Source organism: Mobula birostris, chromosome 2 (genome assembly GCF_030028105.1).
Source record: "Mobula birostris isolate sMobBir1 chromosome 2, sMobBir1.hap1, whole genome shotgun sequence".
Lineage (NCBI taxonomy): Eukaryota > Metazoa > Chordata > Chondrichthyes > Myliobatiformes > Myliobatidae > Mobula > Mobula birostris.
The window spans coordinates 149,698,901-149,717,311 of NC_092371.1; the positions used below are offsets into that span (position 1 = coordinate 149,698,901).

The following is an 18,411-nucleotide window of genomic DNA, read 5'->3' on the forward strand; positions in this document are numbered from 1 at the left end:
ATTTACATAGAGACTAAACTGGATATAACAAACTGGATATAGAACCCCACATAGTTTCTATAACATTCTAGTTGCACCATGGTACATTGCTGCAAAATTTAATGTTCTTCAAGGTGCGAAGTCATGCTTCAGTGCACCCAGAATGGGAAGATGAACAGTTCCCTTTTCTCCATCTAAACATCAGAAGGATACACAATGTCTACCAAAATGTCCCATCCAAGACATTTTCTGGTCTCCTTACTACCAATCTAGAGACTCTTTCAGGATCATACACCCTAGAATCTGGACTGAGAAGACATTAACTATTTCACAAGGAGAACTAAATTAGAAATAACCTGTCCTGTCAGAATGTTTGCAAACAGAATAAACAATTCTAAAATTTTCATTATCCATTACCAGTCTAATTATGTTCCATAGGGACAGTTACCTTGTGAAGTGGATGCAGGTTTTCCTGGGGTTGGGGTCAGACCATTCAAATACGTCAGAGACTCAGTAAAGAGACTTTCAGCTAGAACATAGAACAGTTTAGCAAAAGAACAAGCTCTTCAGCCCATAATATTCATGTCAACCATGAAGTTAATTCAAAATGCACATCAGCTTGCACGTGGTGTATAGCACTCCTTTCCCTGCTTGTTCATGTGTCTGTCTAAATGACTCTTAAACATGTCTATCATACCTGCTTCTCCTGGCAGCACACTATGTCACCCACTATGACAATCCTGCTGCATTTACAGCTTTCCATAATGTGCCTCCTCATCTATCCCTTTTTCTCCCAGTGGCTATTGGCAGGCTGATAATATAACCCTCACATTGTGCCACAGTGATTGCACCTTTCTCATTCCTGAGCTCTACCTATATTACTTGAATGGATGTGCTTTTCAGGATGTCCCCACTAAATGAAGCTGACGCGTGCTCCATCATTAATGAATCATACTATAGTGCCCAATTTTGTGAATATTTATAAATGTATTGATGGTGCTTATTCTCCAGACATGGTATACTTCATGAGCATTAAATTTACCCTCACAGAAGAACTGAACATTGTTTTAGTCCTCCCAGAAAATGTAGTTTTGCACAGTTAATTCCTTTCCCCACCTTTACCACCATTAGCACATCACCCACAATGCCAACACTACCCAGAATAGGATTGTAAAAACAAAAACCTGTTTAATTGTAACTATATTTTGAAACCAAAACATTCTTTCTTCACATAATAAATACATTATATGCACATGTACTTCAAATGCCAGAATTATGTACAATATAAATAAATCTAACAGGAAACACTTTACAGGATCATGGGGATTAACTATACAAATCATAGTCCTCTATATGAATACACAAAAGAAACTTGGCACCATTTTACAAATTGTATTCACATCAACATATACTATAATGCTACCAACAACTGTACATTGTAAAATGTGAGGGTTCAGGCAGAATTTAGTCGGAACAGAAACATCTCCAACAGATTTTCCAAATCAGGACATGAAGACAGAGAAAGCAAGGCAGTCTCCATCTATCTGGGTTCAATCATCCCACGTTCCTGAAAAAATAGAAATTCAATACTGTTCAGAACACCAAATGCCACGACTAGTGCTTTAAGGGCTGTTACATGGTCCAGGTTTCCTGACATGTGATTTCTTGTCACCCTTTGTGCAGTATTTTGTGACCTGCTGTAGCTTAGGGTTGATAAAGCAAGTCTTTGTTTAGTTACTGAGCTAGAAAGAAATTAATTGTGTGAGAAATTGAACTCGCGGTTGAACAATAATTTAATCGCATACATCTCGTTCCAGTTTTAGTTCAGAGTTCCAGTTGTTTTTTTTGTTATCATTGGCAGTTCAAAAAGTCAAGCTTTCTGGGCTTTGAACATAGCTGTGATCTCATAATTCATGTACTCATTTATTTACAATCCCGTCTATTAAAACAGTGATGGAACAAACCAGCAACTGTACAGTTTAAAGGCAGAACATCTGCCAAGACATGGAGGTAGCTGATCAGTGGAACCTGGTAAAATAAAAAAACCAAAATAAAGATATTCAATAGGATCTTTTTTTAATTGAAAGCATCATATTCTCAAGCATATTTTTGATTGCGTAAAGGAATATTGGTGGCATGGTCCAACTCATTTGCTTCATAACAGGAACTCAAAATAGCTTCTGTCAGGCATGGAAAATCAGCTGCTGTTAAAACCAAAATCCTTCAAAATGCTCCTCTGATCCTTGAATATAAATGGCTTTGTAGATTTTACTTAAGAATCAGAAGTCTGTGTACAGCGTACTAGCTAACAAAAGGGATTTCCTTACGCCAGTTAGTCCCTACGTCCTTCTCAACACATACTTGCTTCCTATTATGCCAAATTGAGTGGACACTCCTAAAGATGGAGCATATTATTCCCAAGCACCAGCTAATAAGCTCTGTTCCCAGCAACCAGGCAGTCCTGTCAATCAGGCCAACTGTTTTTAAAGAAAAGGTTTGGCAAATTTATCACAAGGTTGCTTAATGGAAGGCAAATCATAACTTATCAAATATTACAAACTGGACTTCATATACGCAGCAAGGTGTGCGTTGAAAAACTTGACCGAGATTAGGTTTATGAGTAACCCTTCACTTTATAATAGAGGTGAAATTCTCTTTGAAAATGTATTTTGCAAATGCATATTTAGGCGTGTGTACCTACGGGAAGTAGAAACATGTGGACAGGCACTTGTAATAGGAACAAAAAGAAATAGAATTGTTGATGCAGGTCTTTCAATATCTCAAAAACATCCAACATCAGCAAAAAAAACCTTGCAAAATATATACATAATCTGTTTTTACATGTTGTTCTGAGGCTTCCTTTGCTAACTGATAGAACCACACAGTGCTCTCCATGAAGGGAGTCCAGCAAAATAAAGCAACTGTCTTGTAAAACATGTTAAATGCCTCATAAAAACCTGCTGTGCGCCACATGTCTTTGACGTAGTTTCGATTTCCTCAGTTCGCTGCATTTGTTTCTCTAATTGCAAATGGGAAGTTTGTTACCTCATAAATAAACATTTTTGAACCAACTGAAACATGATTAGAGGCTGCATATTAATTTCAAGCCCAAACAGCAAACAAGACTCCATTGCTCGCATGAGCTTTAATTTTAGGGATTTTATGGTTGAAAGTTTTCATAATTCCATGTGAACTCTTGTCTGTTCAAGCATGATGTTGCCAGTACAGCATAATTCAGCTATTTAAATTCAATAGTTCAGTTATTAAGACATACCAATGTGTGTACTGATACTACTGGGTTCTGTCTTTTGTCACTAGTATGATATGTGCATATAGAGTGCCAACTTTGCACTGTGCTCTGGTTCCTTAATTCAATTCCATTTATCTCAATCGAACTGAAGTTCAGAAATAGAGTGCTGTGAGTAGACAGTGCTACATTTCCTGTTCACCTTAAGTGACCAGCAACAAATTTATTTTACAGAGCCACCTGCCAGCCCACTGCGTTGCCATCACATTACTATTGGGCTGTTCCGCTAAATGCAATTCCCACTCTCCTGGTTTATTACAGCCAACACCTTATTTTGTTAAGGAGTTACTCATGCAGGTTTAGAAGGCTATATTATTTACTTTGTTCTTAACTTCACTGCCAGATTTCTCAACTTTTTTAATATTTTAGAAAAACTGCTAATTGAATGTTCTGAAATGCAAAGGACAAAAGGAAACGATGCCCTGATTGATATTTAACTTCGTTGCAATTGATTAGTCACTTAACATGGATGATATTCTGAGCCAGGGCAGAAGCAGGGATGAATTTATTTTATTTGCACTCTGCGTGAAGCAAAATTGTAAATTGCTTGACAAAGAACACAGGTAGGATTTTGCTATGTCAAGCAGAGAGGAAAACTTCCCAATTAAACCCATCTCCCTCACCCTTTTAGTGATTAATCTTTTCTACCTTGCAGTGCATTTGGAGTAGCGGCACACAGTACTAACTGTGAATCAGTTCCCAAACATAGTGGATCAGTAAACCCGGTTTAGCGCTTATAAATGCGTGGTGGCACTCAGAATATAAGTGCAGCTTCAACATTTTCTTCATGTCCAAATTGCTGCATTCTTTCTGCTTACTACATTTCACCATAAACTATTACAATGAAACATCAGCTTCCATTGGTGATAATAACTGAAGTGCCCTTGTGTGCATGGGTTGGGTCCTGTTGCATTCGGAAGTGAGAAGTCACATCAAAGTGACTGCCATTGCAGCCCAATGAATAGTTTTTAATGGCTTCAGTATCATACAGATGCTCAAAGGCATAGCCAGTCAGTGCGTATGGATGCTTATCGAAGTACTGCCGGTGATGGGTGGAGTAATAGTTTGGGGAAGATGTGCAGTTTCCCCCTGTTTGATGAGGGGACAAGTCAGAAGGGAGGTAGTCCTTACCTAAGGCTACATTTGTCTTTGAAATTCTGTCAGAACTTGGGCTGCTTATTCTGGACAGTGAAACTGGACTGCTATTATATTCATTCTCATGAGAGCTCATGATCTTGCCTTCTCTTTGCTGGAGGTGGTCACAAGGAGAGGTGTTGGTCATCAGAGGGGCACGGCACACAACACTGGTCATCTGTTGTTGCTGGTAGCTCACATTAAAGCATGCGGTGTGGACCTTGCCCATACCGTTCATAGATTGCAGATGTTCTGAGGCAGTTTTTCTCATTTGCAGCCTGTTCTCCTCTTCTTTGATCATTTGCTGTGTTGCTCTAATTAGAGTCTCAATCTTACTTGGCTCGTGCGGACTGCTCTGATACCTCTCATTGTGGTATCTATCCCCCGATTCACTGGCAGAGCAAGGGTCTGGTGAACTGACTACACTCTCTTCATCCCAGTGTCCTCTTCCTGCATTAAAGGACAAAAAAACAGCAAAATATATCATTTCTCCAGAATAAACTCAGATAGCAATAAAGGAGTATCAGCTAAAGAACATTTAACACCAAAAGGAAGTATGCTTTTTATTCTTTCTACTATTTTAACAAATGTGCTAAATTATTTATATTAAAGTAGTGGACATGAAATATTTATCCAGTTAACTCACCAACAGATGTTCAAATATGCTTTTCCTGAATGCATTTAACCCAGTGAGGGTCTAATAATTAGTGATATGTCACCTGAAAGGTAGAAGTTAATAAGGGCCAGATTTTTCTCTGCTATTTGATACTACCATGCAAGCAGAAGGCTGCCTCAACATTATTCGAGGGAAGACATCTGGTCTCAGAATTGCCTGGAGTAGACCATCTCAAGATGAACTACCATCACTAGAATGGTTTCTGCCACCTCAAGGTTATTGTAAATGTGTCAATTATTGTAAATATTGATATGCAATCAAAGAACAGCATGTCTCCTTAATGAGTGATCATTAACAGTCACAAAGTCATAATAGACAGGGTCCACCGCCCACCGGGTTTGTGTTGACTATGAAGCACCTACTTACACCAATCCTACAGCAGTCTCATTTTATTCTCCCCACATTCCCTACAACACACCCTGTCTCTCACTCACCTGCACTACCATTTATAAAAGCCAATTGACCTACTGGCCTCCACCACTCTGGGATGTGGGAGAAACTCGGAGCAGCTGGAGGACACGTAAACTGCAGCAGAGAGCAGCCAAGGTCAGGACTGAACCTGCATTGCATTGCTTGAGGTGCGAGGCAGCAGCTCTACCAGCTGCAATGCAGTGCCACGGGTAGGGCCGAGAGTGACCAAGAACATGGATTCAGAAGTCATTTAGTTAGGTAAGAAAGAGAAGATTGAGATGGGGGAGGGGAGGGGCAGAAAGAACAGTAAGGAACAAATAATTTAAAATTTGGCTGCTTCTAAATCACTAGAACTGAATTCGTTTAGCCAGACCTGACAAATTAAGTTGCTTACTTTTTAAACCAGAGAGCATGATTGATGACAGTTGACAATAAACAATTCACTCAGCGCTGATATTACTGAGATTGCTAAGAAGAGTTTAATAAGGAAATAATGTGCTGTTCCCATTACCACACCAACCATTTGGCCTGCATGACTCCTACCAAACTTAAAGCCTTGCTATCTCAGCCACCTTACAAAGCAAAGAGTACAGAGTGGTACCAGGGCTTCAGGTGGTGAGACCTGAAGCCTACCCCAAACCACTGCGGCATGTGCTCTTTCAACTGTTATAAAATGCCACTGATAAAATTATTTTAAAATAGTCAAATTATAGTGTAACAAGCTTCATTATGACATGATTTCAGATCTACAGTAAGTATCATCATTTGCCACAACACAAAGGTTAGATAAATGTTAGTTTCACTTATAACTTTACTTTATTGTCGCCAAACAATTGATACTAGAGTGTACAAATCATCACAGTGATATTTGGTTCTGCGCAATGCAGATATCTTGCAATGCAAGTGCAGAAGTTGTTCCCCACACCTTTGTTATATTGAGAATGCATTGTATAATTAAGTAATTTAAAACAACAACAAAAATAAACGTAATCAACATGCACCCTGAGGTAAACTAATTAAAAACAGAAATATTAATTAAGATAAAGGAAGAGGAATCTATTGAGCTCCATTTACTTTTAAACTGACATTAGTCCAAGATGATTGATGCAGAATTAGCCCCCTCAGCTAAGGGTGATTGTAACCATTCCTAGTCTCAGTTGTGAACCCAGTAGCAGAGATCTGATTCATTGGTTCTGAAACCCAGTGTGTTTCATACATCTGCACTGGAATAAATGGGCATGGAGATGGACACCCGCCCGCTGAACCACAGAGGGCCTTGCCAGTGGTTTTCTTCCAAACCTCCAGACAATGGTGTGCTATCACAGTGTTATTGAGAGAAAACTGCACAAGACCAGTGGCCTGAGAGTGCATACTGATCAGCAGGATGGAAGACTGTGAGTTTCAGGGTGTTCTGCCAGACAACAACCTCGGCCAGTTTGTTGTATTAATCATTAAGTGTTTTTTTCAAGATGCCTTTTTTCCCCACCTTTTCTGTGGTTTCACACTGTAATGCTCTACTACTGTTTTCCAACCATCCAGCAGCTCTGATAAACTAGTCTGTACTGGTACATAAAAATGATTCATCTTGAGTGATGTAAATTCTGCTGATTTACTCATGTTTTCAAGACAGCTATATCTCACGATGAAATGCACCTTAATTGTCTGATGACAGATTAATTTAAATCATCAGCCTATGAACTGTCTCCTGCAATATTTTCCAAAAGAAATGGTTCAGAGGCTGGTGAGGTGAATTTGCTTCAACAATCCCCTAGTACTGACAGATTTCTAGCATACAGCTCAAGGTTTCAAATTGGACGGGAGCAGGATGCTTGAAAACCAGAACTGCAGTCATATCATGGCAGTCACTTCCCCATCTAACCTTCCATGTAAATGAGTGCAGAGCAAGATATGTTATTTGTAAAGCTTGTTAGGTTCCCAATCGTGCTAGAAATTTTGCATACACTCAGTAGCCACTTTATTAGGCACATCTGTACAGCTGTTCATTAATGCAAATCTTGATCAGCCAATTACATGGCAGCAACCCAATGCATAAAAACAAGCAGACATGGTCAAAAGATTCATTTGTTGTTCGGACCAAACATCAGAATGGTGAGGAAATGTGATCTAAGTGACTTTGACCTTGGAATGATTATTGGCGCCTGATGGGCTGGCTGGAGCATTTCATAAACAGCTGATCTGCTAAGATTTTCATGCACAACAGTCTTTAGAATTTACAGAGGATGGTGCAAAAAACAAAAAAAAACAGCGAGCGGCAGGTCTGTAGGCAAAAACACGTCAGAGAATGGCCAAATTGGTTCGAGGTGGCAGGAAAGCGACAGTAAATTAAATAACCACACTTTTTACAACATGGTGTACAGAAGAGCATCCCTCAATGCGCAACATGTCAAACCTTGAAGTGGATAGGGCTACAGCAGCCGAAGAGTGCACCAGGTTCCACTCCTGTACCTAATAAAGTGGCCACTGAATGTTATTATCAACATCAAAAATATAGCTAATTGAATTGAATTGAAAGCATCTACAACTGATTCAACTCTGGTTTTGTAAAAAAAAAAGATACATTAGTTCAGAACATGCTGAGGTTTGCATGGAAGTTCCAAATGGAACATGCATCACTAGAGTGGCTGGAAGACTTGGACATCTGCATGTACACAATGGAATGAGTCAGTCTCTTCACATCCCCTCACAACATAAATGAGACCATTTGGGCTGCTGAGTCTGTGCCAGCTCCTAGAGCTTTCCACCAGTCTCATTCCCCATTTAGTTTCCATTCACCTATTCTTCCTCACATGCATATCAGCTTTCTCCACTTCGCCGACCACCCACACGTACTTGGAATAATTTACAGTGGGCAATTAACCTACCAAACAAGACATCTTTGAGATGCGGGAAGTGCTGGGGTCAAACTCCGCACCGTGGGGTGAGCAGGAATGAATCCAGGTTGGGGAGGGGGCCTGAAAGGCAGCAGTTCTGTCTGCTCCATCACTGACAGATGCAGAAGGCTGAACCCATCACCAAGAAGTCTACATGCAATTTATTGGCAGAACTTACTCTTGCTAGGAATCATCAGCATTGTGCTGGTGTTCCTTATCTCCCAGATCCTGCACCATCAGACCTGACATAAGATCTGAAACCCTACTGATAGTTTCACATATCTTGGAAACAGCAATTGTGGACAACGGTGCAGAGTTAACATTTCAGGTTGAAGACTTCATTAAAACATCATCTTTAACCTGAAGCATTAACTTTGTTTGTCTTTCTTCAGATACTGCCTGGTATTTTCTGTTTTTATTTCACACTTTGAGGACTGAAAGGTTTTTATTATTTTCAATGCATTTTTTAATTTTCATAACTAATTTGAGGTTTTTTGATGAAATAATAGAGGAACGATAAAGGAATAGCAGCAAGCGTGGTATTAATGAACTTCTAAAGTTGCCACATTATAGGCTTGCAATCAAGATTGTAATTCATAGAAGAATGGGGCTGTAATGTCACAAATAGAGAGTTAGCCAAGTAATTGGAATCAGGAATTAGTAATTAAAGGGTGATTTTGATAGAAGGGAAGTATACATTATAGTTCCTCAGGAGTCAGCATTAAAGATTAAGATTAAAGATCAAATATTAGCTGTACTTGTCACATGTACTGTACACTGAAGCATCACAATATACAGTGAAATGTGTTGTTACTGTCAACGACCTACATAGTCCAACTATCTGCTGGGGGCAGCCCACAAGTGTCACCATGCTTCCAGCGCCAAAATAGCATGCCCACAGCTTACTACCCCTTATTAATCTGTGCATCTCTGCAATGTGGAGCCCATCAGAGAAATCCATGCAGTCACAGGGAGAACATACAAGCTCCTTTCAGACAGTGACGGGAATTGAACCCTGATCACTAGTGTAAAATGTTACACTATCCACTGTGCTACCAGCCACCTATAGATTTCCTTAAAATAAATTGCTGAGTTGTAATTGGAATCTAAATACAAATGATACAAAACTTTGAGACCGAGCAAATTGTGAGGAGGACAGTAATTGATTTCAAAGAGATAGAAGACACGGGGCAGATAGACAGCACACTATATTTAATAATGCAGGAATTTACATTTGAGTAGGAAGGACAAAAGAGACTGTGCGATTTGGAAGAGAGAATTATAAAAGGGGTGCTAGAACAGACAAACTTGGAATAGATGTGCATAGGTTATTTGGAAAGTAGTTAAAAAACAAATGGGATCTTCGGCTTCATAAATAGAAGGAGGAAAAAATTCCAAAACCAAGGAAGTCATGATGAACCTGCACAAGATAATTGCTTTCCACAGCTGGAGTTCTGCTTACTCCTTCAGAAAGGTGTGAAAGCTTTAGAAGAGAACCAGAAAAAAATCTATGAAAATAATTTCAGGAGTGTGGATTTAGGTTATGAGGATAAACTGGGAAACTGGAGTGCTCTCATTAGAAGCATTGGGGAGTTATTTAAGATCATCAAAGGTATATATATATATAAATGAAGTATCAGGAACCAGGTGACTTCAATTAAAAGTGACAGAGAAGAAATAATAAGACTCAATTCATAACTTTCACATAATGTGCAATGGGTGTCTGGAGTGCATTGACAGAGTACTAGTGGAGACATTCAGTTATCTTATCAAAAAGGGAGCTGGTTAAGCATGTACAGTACTGTGCAAAAATCTTAGGCACACATATATAGATATATAAATAGCATGCCTAAGATTTTTGCATAGTACTGTAGTAATTTTATGTATGTATTGCATTGTATTGCTGCAAAAAAAAACAAATTTCATGACATGTATGAGTGGTGATAAACCTGTTTCTGATATGGATCTCCCTTTTGAACTGAGAGAGGGAAGATGGTAGGAACAGGGGAATCATGGCTGGGAAAAGGGGAAGGGAGAGGGCTGGGAGCATTAGTGATCGGTAAGTCAATTATTTGGAATCAAATTACCTTGCCTGGTGTCTCAGGGCTGGGTGGGTCTGCACCCACACTACCCTCCACCCCTGGCAATTCTTCTCTGCCACCTGTCCCACACCCTTCCCACAGCACCCCACCCTCGGTATTCCCAACATCCATTGCTCTCACTAGATTTGCTTTGTTCCCTGCTCCACATTGACAAATTCAGCCCTTTGCAAATGTCTTGGGCATCCTAGTTAAATAACTGTGCCCAAGACTTTTGCACAGTACTGAGAAAGAAAACCACTTGCAGAATATGAGAATGAGGGAAAGTGAGATTGTTTGAACAACTCTTGCATAGAACCAGTATGAATTTGACAGGCTGAGTGGCCATTTCCCTGCTGTAACCATTCTGTGATTCTGCATTTTCAATGGGAATTGCAGGTCTTTCAATGAGAAGAAAGGAAATTACTATTATCAAATCATTTTGTTTTCATTTAATATTTTAATTATTTATGGGTGTCATTTTTAATTAACAATTTTTTTCACATCACTCATGTTCAGTTATTTTGAAAATATAAATTGGCTTAGTTATTTAACTGCTGGCAAATTTAGATTTGCAGCTATGCTGACTAAAAGACACCATCAAGTGTTTTTGGGTGGGGTTAGGATCAATGAGATAGGTCCTCTACACCCAGCCCAGTCAAATGTGGGTACGCAGGGACTGTATGGTGATTCCTAGCAACTACTCTGGGCTAGAATTCCCCGGCACAACTTCATTCCTCTTTTAGAACTTACTTCAGATATAAATATAATATGCTGTTTCATTATTTTCTGTTCTCAGGATTGTGAATGATCAGATTCCAAGCTATGATCCCATAGTAGATTAGTAGAGCTACTAGGACTTGATGTTTCAATCCCTATGGTAAGTTGGCACTCTCGATGTTGGCAGTGGGTTTGGAGTGGTGACAAGGAGGGAGGGTAGGTACGTCATCGGGGTCATCAGGTGGGCAACTTCCTTCTTTGAAGTTTCGTTGATAAGCCCACAACATCGCCAGAGGACTCAACGGTGCTACCTGGTGTCCCAGATACACCCCCCTCAGTTCCATACCCTCCTGTCTTCATCTTGAAGCCCAGTTGTTGTCTTTCCTTTTAATCCAAATCTAGTTGCTGCTTTCTTCTGCTGCATTTGACAAGGATTTGATTGCTTGTTGGAGGGAGTGACCTCTCACCCCCATCTTCTTCAATAGACTGATTGTAGATGTAGCAACGAATCCCCTGCATCCCACTTCTACAGGGAAAATCTTGGTCTTTCAGCCATTCTGGGCAGCTTCAGCTGCCAGTTCAGAGTACTTGGTCTTTTTCCTCTCATAAGCTTCTTTGATACCATCTTCCCATGGTACTGTCAATTCCACAACATATGCCAGCTTGGATGTTGTGGACCATAGGATCATGCCTGGCTGGAGTGTTGTAGCTGCAATGTCTGGAGGAAACACAAGCTTTTTTTCCAAGTCCACGTCCATTTTCCAATCCCGAGCAACCTGCAGAATGCTTACATCTTTTGATGTTATATGATGCTCTGGAGGTTGGCCTGCTGGTACAAATCCTGTAATGTGGACATTTCCTGCTGATGTTTGTGGGAGAGCATTTGTGATGATTCGCCTCTGTTCAAAGATTGATGACAGCTGACTGAGAACTTGGTTATGCCTCCAAGTGTACCGCCAAGTGTACTGCCCCTGGGTGAGGCTCGTGGTGCCGATACTGAAACCTATCCCTCAAATTATTTCAAATGGGCCACTGTCCCTTTAAAGTAGAATAAAATAACTTTATTTTGGCTGTTAAGTACTTCTGTTAATACTCAAAGCCTAATTTCAAGCCATTACTTAATGTCCAAATTCTTAAGACCACTTTACATTTATTTCATTGGAGACACTTGCCAATACCCTTCTAACTCACTTACTTACACTTTCATCTTGTAGAGCACAATGATGGAAAATGTCAGCAAATGTCAGTTTCAAAGCAAACACTTGCCAATGTATGAGACTGAGGACATCACTTTTCAAAGGCAACAACCTGCAGATCTGAAGCACTAGTAAAACATCGCTCAGTGTCCACAGAGGTGGTAATGAGGGCAGGAAATGAATTTGGGAACCATCAAAGGCCATCTCCTCTTTAGAAACTCACCCTGGTAAAACTGAACACACAAACAGATTTGTTTACTCTGGATCGTTCTGCTCTTATTTGCAAATGTTTGGATGGCATTGCTGCTTCGTCCATTAAAGTGCGTAGTTAGCTAATATACCACTTAGCAGCCCATCTGAAAGTTTACTAATATCCTCTTGTACCATGCTGACTTTTTTTCCCTCATGTTAACTACAGATCCAAGTCTGTTATCATTTCTAAGCTTTGCCACTGAGCTACAGTTCCAAAATCCAAATCTTTAATGTAATGTATGAAAAGCAGTGGTCCCAGAACCATCCTCTACAGAATACTGTTTGCTACCTTATGCCAATCCAATTACCCTTACTCCCTGCTATTCTGTTAATCAGTTTGATAACACTCCTTACTCCACTTGCCTTAATTTAGTAGTGAGCTGATATATAGCTTCTTAATGAAAACCTTTCTTAAAAATCCAACCACTGGATATCTGGTGCCTTGACTATTCAAAACTTTCCAAGACCATAAGATATAAGAACAGAATTATGCCATTAGACATATCAAGCCATTCCATCATGACTGATTTATTATCCCTCACAACCCTATTCTCCTGCCTTCTCCCCATAACCTTTAACACCCTTACTAATCAAGAACCTATCAACCTTTGCTTTAAATATATCCAATGGCTTGGCCTCCACAGCTGTCTGAATTCCACAATTTTACCACCCCCTAGCTAAATATTAATTTATCGGATTAGATGTGACTTGATCTATCAGATTGGCACATCTGGATTCCTAGTAGTTCTGCCTCCCCTTTTGTATACAGGAATCACATCAGCTGTGCACCCATCCTTTGTAACAATCGCAGTTTTGATTGTACTTTTATATACTTACTGTGCACAAACTAATAGGTTAGCTGCTAGAAGTTCTCCATGGCTTCCTCACTTACTATGTCAATACCTTCCTGATGTAGGTCTGAACTTTTTTCACTTTTTATCAATTTGTCAATTATTTTTCTCTTTTCTGCACCAACTTAATTAATATTCTTTCAAAATATCCTCTAGTAAATTACTTATTTCAGTATCTTCTTTAGCTAAAAAGAATTGCAAAATAGCTTTTGTCAATATACCTGCATTTATCTTTGTCAGTTTATTTTCTTTATCCTTTAATAACTGTCTATTTTAAATTTTCTTCAATTATGTATGCCTTATAGAACAGCATTACTTATGGCTACCTCCCTCTAACTTTCAGTCCAAAATAAAAGCCCTTGATCCAAAATGTCCACGATCCATACCCCTCCACAGATACTGCTTGACACTATTGAGCTTCTCCAACGATTTGATTTTTTTCTCCAGATTCAAGCATCTGTAATCTCTTATGTTCTTGCTGTTATTCCTTCGTGTATTTTGTGAGCTGATTTCGTTAGCTAACTTGACTCAAGAGTAAAGTACTCAGTGTTTCTTTTTCAGTCATTATGAAACTAAAATCTGGTTCCAAAGCGGGCTTGGGACAAGCAATCAATGCGCAAATTATAACAAGCTGTGCAAAAACAAAAAGATAGAAAAATAATCAATCCTAAATAAATAGGCAATAAATATCAAGAGATGAAGAGTCCTTTGAAGTGAGCCCATAGATTGTGGGAACAGTTCAATGATGGGGCAAGAGAAGCTGAATGAACCTGATGGTCGAGGGAGTAATAAACATTCCTGATCATGGTGGTGTAAGTCATGGTAGCTACAAGAAGAAAGCATAATCTGTTTGGTGGGGGTGCTTGATGATTGATGCTGCTTTCCTGTGCCAGTGCTCTGAGTTGACATACTTAATAGTGGGGAGGAATTTATCCATGATAGACTGGGCCGTATCCACTACTTTTTGTGGGATTTTCCAATCAAGGGCATTGGTGTTTCCATACCTGGCTGTGATGCAACCAGTCAATATACTATCTGCCACATATGGAAGTTTGTCAAAGTTAAGGATGTCATGCCGAATCTTCGCAAACTTCTAAGGAAGTAGAGGCGCTGCCCAGCTTTCTTCATAATTGTACTTACTTGCTGGGCCCAGGACAGATCCTCTGAAATGATAACAGGAATTTAAAGTTGCTGTTATTCTCCACCACTGATCCCCCGATGAGCACTGGCTCATGGACTTCTAGTTCCCTCCTCCTGAAATCAATAATTAACTCTTTGGTCTTGCTGACATTGAGTGAGAGGTTATGTTGTGGTGCCACTCAGCTAGATTTTCAATCTCCCTCCTATATGCTGATTTGTCACCATCTTTGATTTGACCAATGACAGTGGTGTTGTCAGCAAATATAAGTATGGCACTGGAGCTGTGCTTAGCCTCAGCATCATGACTATTGGGCGAGTAGGGTAGGGGACTAGGCACACAGCCTTGTGGTGCACCTGTGCTGTTGGAGATTGTGGAGGAGATATTGGGCAATCCAAAGTGACCGAGATCTGCAACTGCAATACAAAGAAGTATTGAGGCCTAGGTCTTGAAGCTTAGTGATTAGATTTGATGGAGTGATAGTATTGAACGTCAAGCTGCAGTCAATGAAGGGAATCTTGATGTATTTCCACCCTGAATCCTCCCATCTTTAAAAATTCGCAACAAGCTTCAGAATCAGAAACAAAATTAGATTCAATATCACTGGCAGATGTCGTGAAATTTGTTGTTTTGCAGCAGCAGTACATTACAATCCAGAACAACAAAAACAACTATAAATTATAATAAATAGTATATATTTTTTAAAATTTAAGTAAGTGGTGCAAGAAGAGAGGAAAAGGTAATGAGCTAATGTTCATGGATCCATTATCCATTCAGAAATCTGATGGTGGAGGGAAAGAAGCTGTCCCTGAAATATTGAGTGCGTCCTCAGGCTCCTGTACTTCCTTCTTGATGGTAGCAATGAGAAGAGGGCATGTCCAGGGTCACGGAAGTCCTCAGTGATGGATGTCGCCTTTTTGAGGAATCACTTTTTGAAGGTGACCTCGATGCTCAGGAGGCCAGAACCCATCAAGAATGAATTTGCTACTTTCTGCGGCTTTTTCTGATCACGTACAGTGGCCCCTCCATACCAGATGGTGATGCAGCCAGTTAGATTGCTCTCCACGGTAAATCTGTAGAAAATTGTGAGCGTCTTTGGTGACATACCAAGTCTCTTCAAACTCCTAATGAAATGTAATTGTTGTCGTGTCTTCTTCGTAATTGCATCAATATGTTGGGCCCAAGATACTATAGATCTTCAGAGATGTTGACACTTGAAACTGCTCACATTTTTTACTGCTGATCCCTTGACGAAAACGTGTGTATACCCTTTTCTTCCCCTTCCTGAAGTCCACAATCAATTCCTTGGCCTTACTGACAGTGACTGCAAGGTTGTTGTTGCTACTCCACTCTGATCTATCGCGCTCCTGTACACCTCCTCATCAGCATCTGAAATTCTACCAAGAATAGTTTTGTCATCGGCAAATTTATAGATGGCATTTGAGCTCTGCCTAGCCACATAGTTGTAAGAGTAGAGAGAGTAGAGGAGTGTAGAGCTTAGCAGGCTAAGCTTCCATGTACTGACAGGTAATTTACAAGAGGGATAATCTAACAGATCAGCATCTAAAAAAAGTTAAATTGAAAGTACCAATGGAAATACTTGTTCTAAGTAGTAAATAACACAGAGTGGAGAACTGAGTTCTTGGCATTTCATCAAAATAATGGATTGTTTTCCTTCAGTCACTTTCTGTGGTGATATTGTTTATGTAAGCTTCCACTTCTGAGTGCATGCAACAAAATCATAAACATGTGTATAAAGTGTATATTTCTTTTTATCACTAGACATAATGACTAGAGGAGTTCCTATTCTAATATCAAATCCAGTCAACATTTTGATGAGAATTACTGTATCAAGTGAATGGCAGGAAAAGATGTCAATCACAAATTGTTATATCTAGATTTATGTCGGTCAGAAACATCTCATTTCCATCATCTTGGAAATGGCCTTCAGCCACAACAATGCAGATCTGGAAGAGATCCAGCCTTATTATTAATTAAGTAGAAATGAACCAGAAAGTGTTCATTATGTTAGATAACGCAAAACAGAGTCAGTATGAAAATATGCCATAACCAACTGGTGTGAAAGTCAGCCAAATACTGTGCCAGTTTAAAAGAGTGGCAGCAGATCCGATCCTGGGAGAACAGGACCAGTTTCCTTGTGCAGAATCCAAAGAAAACATAAGACCAGATTTTTGATTTTCTTTAGTTCATACTGTAAACAAAGATCTGCTCCTGGTGCTTGCAAACTTTACACCAACTAGTTGCAGTAATATCAGCATCACATATCTAAAAGCCATTACCATTGTTTTTAAGAAAACTGCAAAGTTATCCAGATGTTTAATTTCAAGTACGAGTCAATATCTTGCATTTATACAAAAAAAATCTTAGATTCCCAAGGCATTACAAAGCACATAACAGCCTATAAATTACTTCTGAAATCTTATCAATTTCCTTTGTAAGCAAATATACCAACTTGTTTACATAATGTATGGTCTCACAGATAAAAATCAGATAAATGCCTAGTTAATCACAATATTGACTGATATATGAATAATGTATTGAAAATTGGACAAGGTTTACAACTGGCAAATGACAGACTCTGTCAGGATACTTCTAGAGTCATAGAGCTCAGAACCAGGCCCTTAAGTGCACCAGGTCCATGATGATCAGAGAGTGCTAATCCATACTAATCCCATTTTCCACCAACTGGTCCATAGTCTTCTATGCCTTGATGATTAATGTAATGATCTAAATATATATTCAGTGACAACTTTATGAGGTACACCTGTACACCTGCTCATAAATTTAAGGATCTAATCAGCCAATCAAGTGGCAGCAACCCAGTGCCTAAAAGCATGCAGACGTAGTCAAGAGATTCAGTTGTTCAGACCAAACAGCAGAATGGGGAAGAAATGTGATCTAAGTGACTTTGATCTGGAATGATTGTTGGTGCCAGAGGGGGTGGATTGAGTATCTCAGAAACTGCTGATCTCCTGGGATTTTCACACACAATAGTCTTTAGTGTTTGCAGAGAAACAAAAAAATAGATATATATATCCAGTAAGCAGCAGTTCTGTGAGCAAAAATGTCTTGCTAATGAGAGGGATCAGAGGAGATTCAGTACCTAATGAAGTAGCCACTGAGTATATTTTAGGTATTGTGAATGTCTCTACATCTACCAAACGCTCAAGCAGACCGTTTCAGATTCTAATTCTTCCTCGATCCTCACCTGTTCCTCAAATTTAAACTTAGGCCCACTGGTTTTATACACTTCTACTATGGAGAAATGTTTCTTACTCTTCGTGCAATCCACGCTCTTCGACTTTGTGTATCTCATCAGGTGAGCTTACAACCTCAATCACTCCAAAGAAAACAAACCCTATCCGACTTCTGCTGAAGGATCTCTGACCTGCACCTTTAATGGTTTCCCTTTCCACCGTTGTTGCTGGATTGGTTGAGTTTTACCAGCATTCTCTGCTTATATTTCAGACTTCTAGCATCTACATTCCGGTCCAGCCAGTTTCTCCTTTTAGCTGAAATGCTCTATCTTGGCAAATCTCCTCCATACCCGCTCCAGATCAATCATGTAATTCCTGTGGCGTAGTGACCAAAACTGTACACAGCAGTCCAGCTATAAGCTAATTGACATTTAACAAAGCTACTGCACAGTTGATGAAATCCAAAATTTATGCATGTTTCAAACAAAAGAAGCCGAGCAATATGCTAAGTACCAGAAATTGATACTTAATCTATATACTACTAAAACTCTCATGCTCGG

At 39.5% G+C, this 18,411-nt stretch overlaps 1 protein-coding gene across 3 annotated transcripts in view; it reads right to left on the reverse strand.

Moving 5' to 3' along the window:
- Positions 1 to 1,212: 1,212 nt before the first annotated feature.
- The window catches only part of sim1a (SIM bHLH transcription factor 1a), a 74,346-nt gene continuing 57,147 nt past the window's right edge, over positions 1,213 to 18,411 (reverse strand). For all 3 annotated transcript variants that reach the window (XM_072250287.1, XM_072250297.1, XM_072250307.1), the window contains one exon: positions 1,213 to 4,870. In XM_072250287.1, the coding sequence (XP_072106388.1) occupies positions 4,137 to 4,870 (734 nt within the window). In that variant the 3' untranslated portion in view covers positions 1,213 to 4,136. The remainder of the gene's footprint in view (positions 4,871 to 18,411) is intronic.